Source organism: Telmatherina bonti, assembly GCF_933228915.1.
Source record: "Telmatherina bonti genome assembly, chromosome: 7".
Taxonomy (NCBI): Eukaryota; Metazoa; Chordata; class Actinopteri; order Atheriniformes; family Telmatherinidae; genus Telmatherina; species Telmatherina bonti.
In genome coordinates this window covers 1271489-1284118 of record NC_136625.1, presented here as the reverse complement: position 1 = coordinate 1284118, position 12630 = coordinate 1271489, and the positions used below count along the sequence as shown (strand labels likewise).

The following is a 12630-nucleotide window of genomic DNA, read 5'->3' as shown; positions in this document are numbered from 1 at the left end:
AATTAAGGTTCTTCTTCTTGGTTCAGGTTCTAATTAAAGTTTTTCTTCTTGGTTCAGGTTCTAATTAAGGTTTTTCTTCTTGGTTCAGGTTCTAATTAAAGTTTTTCTTCTTGGTTCAGGTTCTAATTAAAGTTTTTCTTCTTGGTTCAGGTTCTAATTAAGGTTTTTCTTCTTGGTTCTGGTTCTAATTAAAGTTTTTCTTCTTGGTTCAGGTTCTAATTAAGGTTTTTCTTCTCGGTTAAGGTTCTAATTAAAGTTTTTCTTCTTGGTTCTGGTTCTAATTAAGGTTTTTCTTCTTGGTTCAGGTTCTAATTAGGTTTTTCTTCTTGGTTCAGGTTCTAATTAAGGTTTTTCTTCTCGGTTCAGGTTTTAATTAAAGTTTTACTTCTCGGTTCAGGTTCTAATTAAAGTTTTTCTTCTTGGTTCAGGTTCTAATTAAGGTTTTTCTTCTTGGTTCTGGTTCTAATTAAAGTTTTACTTCTTGGTTCAGGTTCTAATTAAGGTTTTTCTTCTTGGTTCAGGTTCTAATTAAAGTTTTTCTTCTTGGTTCTGGTTCTAATTAAGGTTCTTCTTCTCGGTTCAGGTTCTAATTAAGGTTTTTCTTCTTGGTTCAGGTTCTAATTAAAGTTTTTCTTTTTGGTTCAGGTTCCAATTAAAGTTTTTCTTCTTGGTTCTGGTTCTAATTAAGGTTCTTCTTCTTGGTTCAGGTTCTAATTAGGTTTTTCTCCTTGGTTCAGGATCTAATTAAGGTTTTTCTTCTCGGTTCAGGTTCTAATTAAAGTCTTTCTTCTTGGTTCAGGTTCTAATTAAGGTTCTTCTACTCGGTTGAGGTTCTAATTAAGGTTTTTCTTCTTGGTTCTGGTTCTAATTAAGGTTCTTCTTCTTGGTTCAGGTTCTAATTAAGGTTCTTCTGCTCGGTTCAGGTTCTAATTAAGGTTTTTCTTCTCGGTTCTGGTTCTAATTAAGGTTCTTCTTCTTGGTTCAGGTTTTAATTAAAGTTTTTCTTCTTGGTTCAGGTTCAAATTAAGGTTTTTCTTCTTGGTTCTGGTTCTAATTAAAGTTTTACTTCTTGGTTCAGGTTCTAATTAAAGTTTTTCTTCTTGGTTCAGGTTCTAATTAAGGTTTTTCTTCTTGGTTCTGGTTCTAATTAAAGTTTTACTTCTTGGTTCAGGTTCTAATTAAGGTTTTTCTTCTTGGTTCAGGTTCTAATTAAAGTTTTTCTTCTTGGTTCTGGTTCTAATTAAGGTTCTTCTTCTCGGTTCAGGTTCTAATTAAGGTTTTTCTTCTTGGTTCTGGTTCTAATTAAGGTTCTTCTTCTTGGTTCAGGTTCTAATTAAGGTTTTTCTTCTTGGTTCTGGTTCTAATTAAGGTTCTTCTTCTTGGTTCAGGTTCTAATTAAGGTTCTTCTTCTCGGTTCAGGTTCTAATTAAGGTTTTTCTTCTCGGTTCAGATTCTAATTAAGGTTTTTCTTCTCGGTTCTGGTTCTAATTAAGGTTCTTCTTCTTGGTTCAGGTTCTAATTAAGGTTTTTCTTCTCGGTTCAGGTTCTAATTAAGGTTTTTCTTCTTGGTTCAGGTTCTAATTAAGGTTCTTCTACTCGGTTGAGGTTCTAATTAAGGTTTTTCTTCTTGGTTCTGGTTCTAATTAAGGTTCTTCTTCTTGGTTCAGGTTCTAATTAAGGTTTTTCTTCTTGGTTCTGGTTCTAATTAAGGTTCTTCTTCTCGGTTCAGGTTCTAATTAAGGTTCTTCTTCTCGGTTCAGGTTCTAATTAAGGTTTTTCTTCTTGGTTCTGGTTCTAATTAAGGCTCTTCTTCTTGGTTCAGGTTCTAATTAAGGTTTTTCTTCTTGGTTCAGGTTCTAATTAAGGTTCTTCTTCTTGGTTCAGGTTCTAATTAAAGTTTTTCTTCTTGGTTCAGGTTCTAATTAAGGTTTTTCTTCTTGGTTCAGGTTCTAATTAAGGTTTTTCTTCTTGGTTCTGGTTCTAATTAAAGTTTTACTTCTTGGTTCAGGTTCTAATTAAGGTTTTTCTTCTTGGTTCAGGTTCCAATTAAAGTTTTTCTTCTTGGTTCTGGTTCTAATTAAGGTTCTTCTTCTCGGTTCAGGTTCTAATTAGGTTTTTCTCCTTGGTTCAGGATCTAATTAAGGTTTTTCTTCTCGGTTCAGGTTCTAATTAAAGTCTTTCTTCTTGGTTCAGGTTCTAATTAAGGTTCTTCTACTCGGTTGAGGTTCTAATTAAGGTTTTTCTTCTTGGTTCTGGTTCTAATTAAGGTTCTTCTTCTTGGTTCAGGTTCTAATTAAGGTTCTTCTGCTCGGTTCAGGTTCTAATTAAGGTTTTTCTTCTCGGTTCTGGTTCTAATTAAGGTTCTTCTTCTTGGTTCAGGTTTTAATTAAAGTTTTTCTTCTTGGTTCAGGTTCAAATTAAGGTTTTTCTTCTTGGTTCTGGTTCTAATTAAAGTTTTACTTCTTGGTTCAGGTTCTAATTAAAGTTTTTCTTCTTGGTTCAGGTTCTAATTAAGGTTTTTCTTCTTGGTTCTGGTTCTAATTAAAGTTTTACTTCTTGGTTCAGGTTCTAATTAAGGTTTTTCTTCTTGGTTCAGGTTCTAATTAAAGTTTTTCTTCTTGGTTCTGGTTCTAATTAAGGTTCTTCTTCTCGGTTCAGGTTCTAATTAAGGTTTTTCTTCTTGGTTCTGGTTCTAATTAAGGTTCTTCTTCTTGGTTCAGGTTCTAATTAAGGTTTTTCTTCTTGGTTCTGGTTCTAATTAAGGTTCTTCTTCTTGGTTCAGGTTCTAATTAAGGTTCTTCTTCTCGGTTCAGGTTCTAATTAAGGTTTTTCTTCTCGGTTCAGATTCTAATTAAGGTTTTTCTTCTCGGTTCTGGTTCTAATTAAGGTTCTTCTTCTTGGTTCAGGTTCTAATTAAGGTTTTTCTTCTCGGTTCAGGTTCTAATTAAGCTTTTTCTTCTTGGTTCAGGTTCTAATTAAGGTTCTTCTACTCGGTTGAGGTTCTAATTAAGGTTTTTCTTCTTGGTTCTGGTTCTAATTAAGGTTCTTCTTCTTGGTTCAGGTTCTAATTAAGGTTTTTCTTCTTGGTTCAGGTTCTAATTAAGGTTCTTCTTCTCGGTTCAGGTTCTAATTAAGGTTCTTCTTCTCGGTTCAGGTTCTAATTAAGGTTTTTCTTCTTGGTTCAGGTTCTAATTAAGGTTTTTCTTCTTGGTTCAGGTTCTAATTAAGGTTTTACTTCTTGGTTCAGGTTCTAATTAAGGTTCTTCTTCTTGGTTCAGGTTCTAATTAAAGTTTTTCTTCTTGGTTCTGGTTCTAATTAAGGTTCTTCTTCTCGGTTCAGGTTCTAATTAGGTTTTTCTCCTTGGTTCAGGATCTAATTAAGGTTTTTCTTCTCGGTTCAGGTTCTAATTAAAGTCTTTCTTCTTGGTTCAGGTTCTAATTAAGGTTCTTCTACTCGGTTGAGGTTCTAATTAAGGTTTTTCTTCTTGGTTCTGGTTCTAATTAAGGTTCTTCTTCTTGGTTCAGGTTCTAATTAAGGTTCTTCTGCTCGGTTCAGGTTCTAATTAAGGTTTTTCTTCTCGGTTCTGGTTCTAATTAAGGTTCTTCTTCTTGGTTCAGGTTTTAATTAAAGTTTTTCTTCTTGGTTCAGGTTCAAATTAAGGTTTTTCTTCTTGGTTCTGGTTCTAATTAAAGTTTTACTTCTTGGTTCAGGTTCTAATTAAAGTTTTTCTTCTTGGTTCAGGTTCTAATTAAGGTTTTTCTTCTTGGTTCTGGTTCTAATTAAAGTTTTACTTCTTGGTTCAGGTTCTAATTAAGGTTTTTCTTCTTGGTTCAGGTTCTAATTAAAGTTTTTCTTCTTGGTTCTGGTTCTAATTAAGGTTCTTCTTCTCGGTTCAGGTTCTAATTAAGGTTTTTCTTCTTGGTTCAGGTTCTAATTAAAGTTTTTGTTTTTGGTTCAGGTTCCAATTAAAGTTTTTCTTCTTGGTTCTGGTTCTAATTAAGGTTCTTCTTCTTGGTTCAGGTTCTAATTAGGTTTTTCTCCTTGGTTCAGGATCTAATTAAGGTTTTTCTTCTCGGTTCAGGTTCTAATTAAAGTCTTTCTTCTTGGTTCTGGTTCTAATTAAGGTTCTGCTTCTTGGTTCTGGTTCTAATTAGGTTTTTCTTCTTGGTTCAGGTTCTAATTAAGGTTTTTCTTCTCGGTTCAGGTTCTAATTAAAGTTTTTCTTCTTGGTTCAGGTTCTAATTAGGTTTTTCTTCTCGGTTCAGGTTCTAATTAAAGTTTTTCTTCTTGGTTCAGGTTCTAATTAAGGTTCTTCTACTCGGTTGAGGTTCTAATTAAGGTTTTTCTTCTCGGTTCTGGTTCTAATTAAGGTTCTTCTTCTTGGTTCAGGTTCTAATTAAGGTTTTTCTTCTTGGTTCTGGTTCTAATTAAGGTTCTTCTTCTCGGTTCAGGTTCTAATTAAGGTTTTTCTTCTCGGTTCAGATTCTAATTAAGGTTTTTCTTCTCGGTTCTGGTTCTAATTAAGGTTCTTCTTCTTGGTTCAGGTTCTAATTAAGGTTTTTCTTCTTGGTTCAGGTTCTAATTAAGGTTTTTCTTCGTGGTTCAGGTTCTAATTAAGGTTCTTCTACTCGGTTGAGGTTCTAATTAAGGTTTTTCTTCTTGGTTCTGGTTCTAATTAAGGTTCTTCTTCTTGGTTCAGGTTCTAATTAAGGTTTTTCTTCTTGGTTCTGGTTCTAATTAAGGTTCTTCTTCTCGGTTCAGGTTCTAATTAAAGTTTTTCTTCTTGGTTCTGGTTCTAATTAAGGTTCTTCTTCTCGGTTCAGGTTCTAATTAAGGTTTTTCTTCTTGGTTCAGGTTCTAATTAAAGTTTTTCTTTTTGGTTCAGGTTCCAATTAAAGTTTTTCTTCTTGGTTCTGGTTCTAATTAAGGTTCTTCTTCTTGGTTCAGGTTCTAATTAGGTTTTTCTCCTTGGTTCAGGATCTAATTAAGGTTTTTCTTCTCGGTTCAGGTTCTAATTAAAGTCTTTCTTCTTGGTTCAGGTTCTAATTAAGGTTCTTCTACTCGGTTGAGGTTCTAATTAAGGTTTTTCTTCTTGGTTCTGGTTCTAATTAAGGTTCTTCTTCTTGGTTCAGGTTCTAATTAAGGTTCTTCTGCTCGGTTCAGGTTCTAATTAAGGTTTTTCTTCTCGGTTCTGGTTCTAATTAAGGTTCTTCTTCTTGGTTCAGGTTTTAATTAAAGTTTTTCTTCTTGGTTCAGGTTCAAATTAAGGTTTTTCTTCTTGGTTCTGGTTCTAATTAAAGTTTTTCTTCTTGGTTCAGGTTCTAATTAAAGTTTTTCTTCTTGGTTCAGGTTCTAATTAAGGTTTTTCTTCTTGGTTCTGGTTCTAATTAAAGTTTTTCTTCTTGGTTCAGGTTCTAATTAAGGTTTTTCTTCTTGGTTCTGGTTCTAATTAAAGTTTTTCTTCTTGGTTCTGGTTCTAATTAAGGTTCTTCTTCTCGGTTCAGGTTCTAATTAAGGTTTTTCTCCTTGGTTCTGGTTCTAATTAAGGTTCTTCTTCTTGGTTCAGGTTCTAATTAAGGTTTTTCTTCTTGGTTCTGGTTCTAATTAAGGTTCTTCTTCTTGGTTCAGGTTCTAATTAAGGTTCTTCTTCTCGGTTCAGGTTCTAATTAAGGTTTTTCTTCTCGGTTCAGATTCTAATTAAGGTTTTTCTTCTCGGTTCTGGTTCTAATTAAGGTTCTTCTTCTTGGTTCAGGTTCTAATTAAGGTTTTTCTTCTCGGTTCAGGTTCTAATTAAGGTTTTTCTTCTTGGTTCAGGTTCTAATTAAGGTTCTTCTACTCGGTTGAGGTTCTAATTAAGGTTTTTCTTCTTGGTTCTGGTTCTAATTAAGGTTCTTCTTCTCGGTTCAGGTTCTAATTAAGGTTCTTCTTCTCGGTTCAGGTTCTAATTAAGGTTTTTCTTCTTGGTTCTGGTTCTAATTAAGGTTCTTCTTCTCGGTTCAGGTTCTAATTAAGGTTCTTCTTCTCGGTTCAGGTTCTAATTAAGGTTTTTCTTCTTGGTTCTGGTTCTAATTAAGGCTCTTCTTCTTGGTTCAGGTTCTAATTAAGGTTTTTCTTCTTGGTTCAGGTTCTAATTAAGGTTCTTCTTCTTGGTTCAGGTTCTAATTAAAGTTTTTCTTCTTGGTTCAGGTTCTAATTAAGGTTTTTCTTCTTGGTTCAGGTTCTAATTAAAGTTTTTCTTCTTGGTTCAGGTTCTAATTAAAGTTTTTCTTCTTGGTTCAGGTTCTAATTAAGGTTTTTCTTCTTGGTTCTGGTTCTAATTAAAGTTTTTCTTCTTGGTTCAGGTTCTAATTAAGGTTTTTCTTCTCGGTTAAGGTTCCAATTAAAGTTTTTCTTCTTGGTTCTGGTTCTAATTAAGGTTCTTCTTCTTGGTTCAGGTTCTAATTAGGTTTTTCTTCTTGGTTCAGGTTCTAATTAAGGTTTTTCTTCTCGGTTCAGGTTTTAATTAAAGTTTTACTTCTCGGTTCAGGTTCTAATTAGGTTTTTCTTCTCGGTTCAGGTTCTAATCAAAGTTTTTCTTCTTGGTTCTGGTTCTAATTAAGGTTCTTCTTCTTGGTTCAGGTTCTAATTAAGGTTCTTCTTCTTGGTTCAGGTTCTAATTAAGGTTCTTCTGCTCGGTTCAGGTTCTAATTAAGGTTTTTCTTCTCGGTTCTGGTTCTAATTAAGGTTCTTCTTCTTGGTTCAGGTTTTAATTAAAGTTTTTCTTCTTGGTTCAGGTTCAAATTAAGGTTTTTCTTCTTGGTTCTGGTTCTAATTAAAGTTTTTCTTCTTGGTTCAGGTTCTAATTAAGGTTTTTCTTCTTGGTTCTGGTTCTAATTAAAGTTTTACTTCTTGGTTCAGGTTCTAATTAAGGTTTTTCTTCTTGGTTCAGGTTCTAATTAAAGTTTTTCTTCTTGGTTCAGGTTCTAATTAAGGTTTTTCTTCTTGGTTCTGGTTCTAATTAAGGTTCTTCTTCTTGGTTCAGGTTCTAATTAAGGTTCTTCTTCTTGGTTCAGGTTCTAATTAAGGTTTTTCTTCTTGGTTCTGGTTCTAATTAAGGTTCTTCTTCTTGGTTCAGGTTCTAATTAAGGTTCTTCTTCTCGGTTCAGGTTCTAATTAAGGTTTTTCTTCTCGGTTCAGATTCTAATTAAGGTTTTTCTTCTCGGTTCTGGTTCTAATTAAGGTTCTTCTTCTTGGGTCAGGTTCTAATTAAGGTTTTTCTTCTCGGTTCAGGTTCTAATTAAGGTTTTTCTTCTTGGTTCAGGTTCTAATTAAGGTTCTTCTACTCGGTTGAGGTTCTAATTAAGGTTTTTCTTCTTGGTTCTGGTTCTAATTAAGGTTCTTCTTCTTGGTTCAGGTTGTAATTAAGGTTTTTCTTCTTGGTTCAGGTTCTAATTAAGGTTCTTCTTCTCGGTTCAGGTTCTAATTAAGGTTTTTCTTCTCGGTTCAGATTCTAATTAAGGTTTTTCTTCTCGGTTCTGGTTCTAATTAAGGTTCTTCTTCTTGGTTCAGGTTCTAATTAAGGTTTTTCTTCTTGGTTCAGGTTCTAATTAAAGTTTTACTTCTTGGTTCTGGTTCTAATTAAGGTTTTTCTTCTTGGTTCAGGTTCTAATTAAGGTTTTTCTTCTCGGTTCAGGTTTTAATTAAAGTTTTTCTTCTTGGTTCAGGTTCAAATTAGGTTTTTCTTCTCGGTTCAGGTTCTAATTAAAGTTTTTCTTCTTGGTTCAGGTTCTAATTACGGTTTTTCTTCTTGGTTCAGGTTCTAATTAATGTTCTTCTTCTCGGTTCAGGTTCTAATGAAGGTTTTTCTTCTTGGTTCTGGTTCTAATTAAGGCTCTTCTTCTTGGTTCAGGTTCTAATTAAGGTTTTTCTTCTTGGTTCAGGTTCTAATTAAGGTTCTTCTTCTTGGTTCAGGTTCTAATTAAAGTTTTTCTTCTTGGTTCAGGTTCTAATTAAGGTTTTTCTTCTTGGTTCAGGTTCTAATTAAAGTTTTTCTTCTTGGTTCAGGTTCTAATTAAAGTTTTTCTTCTTGGTTCAGGTTCTAATTAAGGTTTTTCTTCTTGGTTCTGGTTCTAATTAAAGTTTTTCTTCTTGGTTCAGGTTCTAATTAAGGTTTTTCTTCTCGGTTAAGGTTCTAATTAAAGTTTTTCTTCTTGGTTCTGGTTCTAATTAAGGTTTTTCTTCGTGGTTCAGGTTCTAATTAGGTTTTTCTTCTTGGTTCAGGTTCTAATTAAGGTTTTTCTTCTCGGTTCAGGTTTTAATTAAAGTTTTACTTCTCGGTTCAGGTTCTAATTAGGTTTTTCTTCTCGGTTCAGGTTCTAATCAAAGTTTTTCTTCTTGGTTCTGGTTCTAATTAAGGTTCTTCTTCTTGGTTCAGGTTCTAATTAAGGTTTTTCTTCTTGGTTCAGGTTCTAATTAAGGTTTTTCTTCTCGGTTCAGGTTCTAATTAAGGTTTTTCTTCTTGCTTCTGGTTCTAATTAAGGTTCTTCTTCTCGGTTCAGGTTCTAATTAAGGTTCTTCTGCTCGGTTCAGGTTCTAATTAAGGTTTTTCTTCTCGGTTCTGGTTCTAATTAAGGTTTTTCTTCTTGGTTCTGGTTCTAATTAAGGTTCTTCTTCTTGGTTCAGGTTCTAATTAAGGTTTTTCTTCTTGGTTCAGGTTCTAATGAAAGTTTTACTTCTTGGTTCAGGTTCTAATTAAGGTTTTTCTTCTTGGTTCTGGTTCTAATTAAGGTTCTTCTTCTTGGTTCAGGTTCTAATTAAGGTTTTTCTTCTTGGTTCAGGTTCTAATTAAGGTTCTTCTTCTCGGTTCAGGTTCTAAGTAAGGTTTTTCTTCTCGGTTCAGGTTCTAATTAAAGTTTTTCTTCTTGGTTCAGGTTCCAATTAAAGTTTTTCTTCTTGGTTCTGGTTCTAATTAAGGTTCTTCTCCTTGGTTCAGGTTCTAATTAGGTTTTTCTCCTTGGTTCAGGATCTAATTAAGGTTTTTCTTCTCGGTTCTGGTTCTAATTAAAGTTTTTCTTCTTGGTTCTGGTTCTAATTAAGGTTCTTCTTCCTGGTTCAGGTTCTAATTAGGTTTTTCTTCTTGGTTCAGGTTCTAATTAAGGTTTTTCTTCTTGGTTCAGGTTCTAATTAAAGTTTTTCTTCTTGGTTCAGGTTCTAATTAAGGTTCTTCTTCTCGGTTGAGGTTCTAATTAAGGTTCTTCTTCTTGGTTCTGGTTCTAATTAAGGTTCTTCTGCTTGGTTCAGGTTCTAATTAAAGTTTTTCTTCTTGGTTCAGGTTCTAATTAAGGTTTTTCTTCTTGGTTCTGGTTCTAATTAAAGTTTTTCTTCTTGGTTCAGGTTCTAATTAAGGTTTTTCTTCTTGGTTCAGGTTCTAATTAAAGTTTTTCTTCTTGGTTCTGATTCTAATTAAGGTTCTTCTTCTCGGTTCAGGTTCTAATTAAGGTTTTTCTTCTTGGTTCAGGTTCTAATTAAGGTTTTTCTTCTTGGTTCTGGTTCTAATTAAAGTTTTTCTTCTTGGTTCAGGTTCTAATTAAGGTTTTTCTTCTTGGTTCAGGTTCTAATTAAAGATTTTCTTCTTGGTTCTGATTCTAATTAAGGTTCTTCTTCTCGGTTCAGGTTCTAATTAAGGTTTTTCTTCTTGGTTCAGGTTCTAATTAAAGTTTTTCTTCTTGGTTCAGGTTCCAATTAAAGTTTTTCTTCTTGGTTCAGGTTTTAATTAAGGTTCTTCTTCTTGGTTCAGGTTCTAATTAAAGTTTTTCTTCTTGGTTCAGGTTCTAATTAAGGTTTTTCTTCTCGGTTAAGGTTCTAATTAAAGTTTTTCTTCTTGGTTCTGGTTCTAATTAAGGTTCGTCTTCTTGGTTCAGGTTCTAATTAGGTTTTTCTTCTTGGTTCAGGTTCTAATTAAGGTTTTTTTTCTCGGTTCAGGTTCTAATTAAAGTTTTTCTTCTTGGTTCAGGTTCTAATTAGGTTTTTCTTCTCGGTTCTGGTTCTAATTAAAGTTTTTCTTCTTGGTTCTGGTTCTAATTAAGGTTCTTCTTCTTGGTTCAGGTTCTAATTAAGGTTTTTCTTCTTGGTTCAGGTTCTAATTAAGGTTTTTCTTTTCGGTTCAGGTTCTAATTAAGGTTTTTCTTCTTGGTTCTGGTTCTAATTAAGGTTCTTCTTCTCGGTTCAGGTTCTAATTAAGGTTCTTCTTCTCGGTTCAGGTTCTAATTAAGGTTTTTCTTCTCGGTTCTGGTTCTAATTAAGGTTCTTCTTCTTGGTTCAGGTTCTAATTAAGGTTTTTCTTCTTGGTTCAGGTTCTAATTAAAGTTTTACTTCTTGGTTCTGGTTCTAATTAAGGTTTTTCTTCTTGGTTCAGGTTCTAATTAATGTTCTTCTTCTCGGTTCAGGTTCTAATTAAGGTTTTTCTTCTTGGTTCTGGTTCTAATTAAGGCTCTTCTTCTTGGTTCAGGTTCTAATTAAGGTTTTTCTTCTTGGTTCAGGTTCTAATTAAGGTTCTTCTTCTCGGTTCAGGTTCTAATTAAGGTTTTTCTTCTTGGTTCAGGTTCTAATTAAGGTTCTTCTTCTCGGTTCAGGTTCTAATTAAGGTTTTTCTTCATGGTTCTGGTTCTAATTAAGGTTTTTCTTCTTGGTTCAGGTTCTAATTAAGGTTTTTCTTCTCAGTTCTGGTTCTGATTAAGTTTTTTTTCCTGGTTCTGGTTCTGATTAAAGTTTTTCTTCTAGTACCTGATTTGGTTTTCGTCTGCACTGTCTTCAAGCGCAGCTTACAGTGGAGGACTGAATTAAATCAGCTTGTCTTTGCCTTTATGGAACAATTTTCATTCCCAGTTGGACTGATCTGGATCACCTATTGAATTCGGTTCTACTTGACTCTGTTAATTTGTTTAAATTAGATTAAACTGGACCGTCTTTAAATGTGATTTGGATTATTTCATTATAAATTGGTGCTGTGTGAATGAAGCTGAGCTGAATTGCTTGCAGAACTTTCTGTGGAACTGAATGGAAGTAAAAATGGTGTTAGTATCAGCTGGGATCAACTGACCTATCAGGAGGCTGGCGGTCAGCTGGTAGAAACCGGACACAGGCGCCGTGTAGCGGCCAGTACTGCTGTTGAAGCTGCGTCCCCTCTGGAGACTCCGCTCCAAGTCCGACGGCTGAAACACAAACAGAAGCATCAGAAAACCACTTCCTGTTTCCACCATGTGACCAGCAGAGTGTTTACCTTGCTGAAGGACTGCAGCTCAAGCAGGCTGCGGCGGGGGATGGAAACGGCATGCAGGAGGCGACTGAGGAAGGAGATGGAGACACGAGGAGGACGATCACACTGCAAACACACTCCACTCGCCATGTCTGACAAAAAGAGAAAGATGGAAAAAGGAAGAAAAGATAAGTGGCAGGCAGAGCGCGAGGAAAACCTGACTTCATGTGTTTTGGCGTGGTGCCCTCTCAGACGTAAACACAACCTCTTTCACCCACAGCCTCCGTCGCTGGAACATGCTGCCATGAGTTGTAGCTAAATAGAACGTTTGTCTTCCCGCTGAAATGCTAATCTGAACTTTCAGGAGGTAAAATGTGTCTTTCAGACTTTGAACCATCAAATTCTGAAGTCGGGAACACGCTGACCAGCCGGGCCAGAGAGCGTGGTCTCCACAGAATGGATTAATAATATGGACTCTGGACACAGACAACAACATGAGAAACAACCAGAGGTTGCCACGGCAACGTCATGGCGTGAATGCAGCACAGCAGATCAGCTTAGAAACCATAAATCCTCATGTCCAGTTTAAAAACAGCTGCTGCAGAACTTTAAACCAGAAATAACAGCAAGACGCTGATTTGCTCACAGCTATGTGAAGCTAATCTTTAGCAGCGCTAGCTGTAGCTAGGCTACAATAGCCATAGCAGATGTAGCTTCTTATACTGAAATGAGGCAGACAAACAAAACGGTAAAAAATCAGAATATTTAGTGTCCTATTTATAACAAATAGTACCTCGTCAGTTCCAGTCTTAAACTTTAGACGAGTTACAGGAAGTATATTTCCGATTATACGTTTGCTTGCAGGTGTAAGAAGCTAAACTTCAAAATCTTAAATTGTACAGTGGACCTAAGAAACACGTTCTCCCCAAAACGTCTGGGCTAGTAATCAGATTACTGTCAGATAAATCAATATGATATAATCTGCAGGGGCTGCATGGTGGCATAGTGGTTAGCACTGTGGCCTCACAGCAAGAAGGTCACTGGTTCAATCCTCAGCTGGGGTGAGGTGTGGACAGTGGTCTTTCTGTGTGGAGTTTGCATGTTCTCCTCATGTCTGCATGGATTCTCTCCCTGCGATGGACTGGCGAGCCGTCCGGGGTGGACTGGCGAGCCGTCCGGGGTGGACTGGCGAGCCGTCCGGGCTGTTCCCTGCCTTACGCTCCACCTTCCTCGCAACCCTTCATCAGATTAGGTGTGGATTATAGATGGTTAGGATGATAGATGGATGAATAATCTGCATAATTTAGGCATTAACCAGCCAGCATCACTTCCTGTCTGTTGCTATGGTGTCTGCTTGTCCATGGTGACATAACTGCTCTGCGATTGGTCAGAGGCT

General features: G+C 35.5%; 1 protein-coding gene across 1 annotated transcript in view; it reads right to left on the bottom strand.

Annotated features, from left to right (window-relative positions):
* The window catches only part of LOC306758029 (erythroferrone), an 83611-nt gene that overhangs the window by 52083 nt on the left and 18898 nt on the right, over positions 1 to 12630 (bottom strand). Inside the window, exons 4-5 of the mRNA XM_079243244.1 lie at positions 11259 to 11386; positions 11079 to 11190 (exon numbers count right to left, since the gene is read on the bottom strand). Coding sequence (XP_079099370.1) covers positions 11079 to 11190; positions 11259 to 11386 — 240 coding nt within the window. The remainder of the gene's footprint in view (positions 1 to 11078; positions 11191 to 11258; positions 11387 to 12630) is intronic.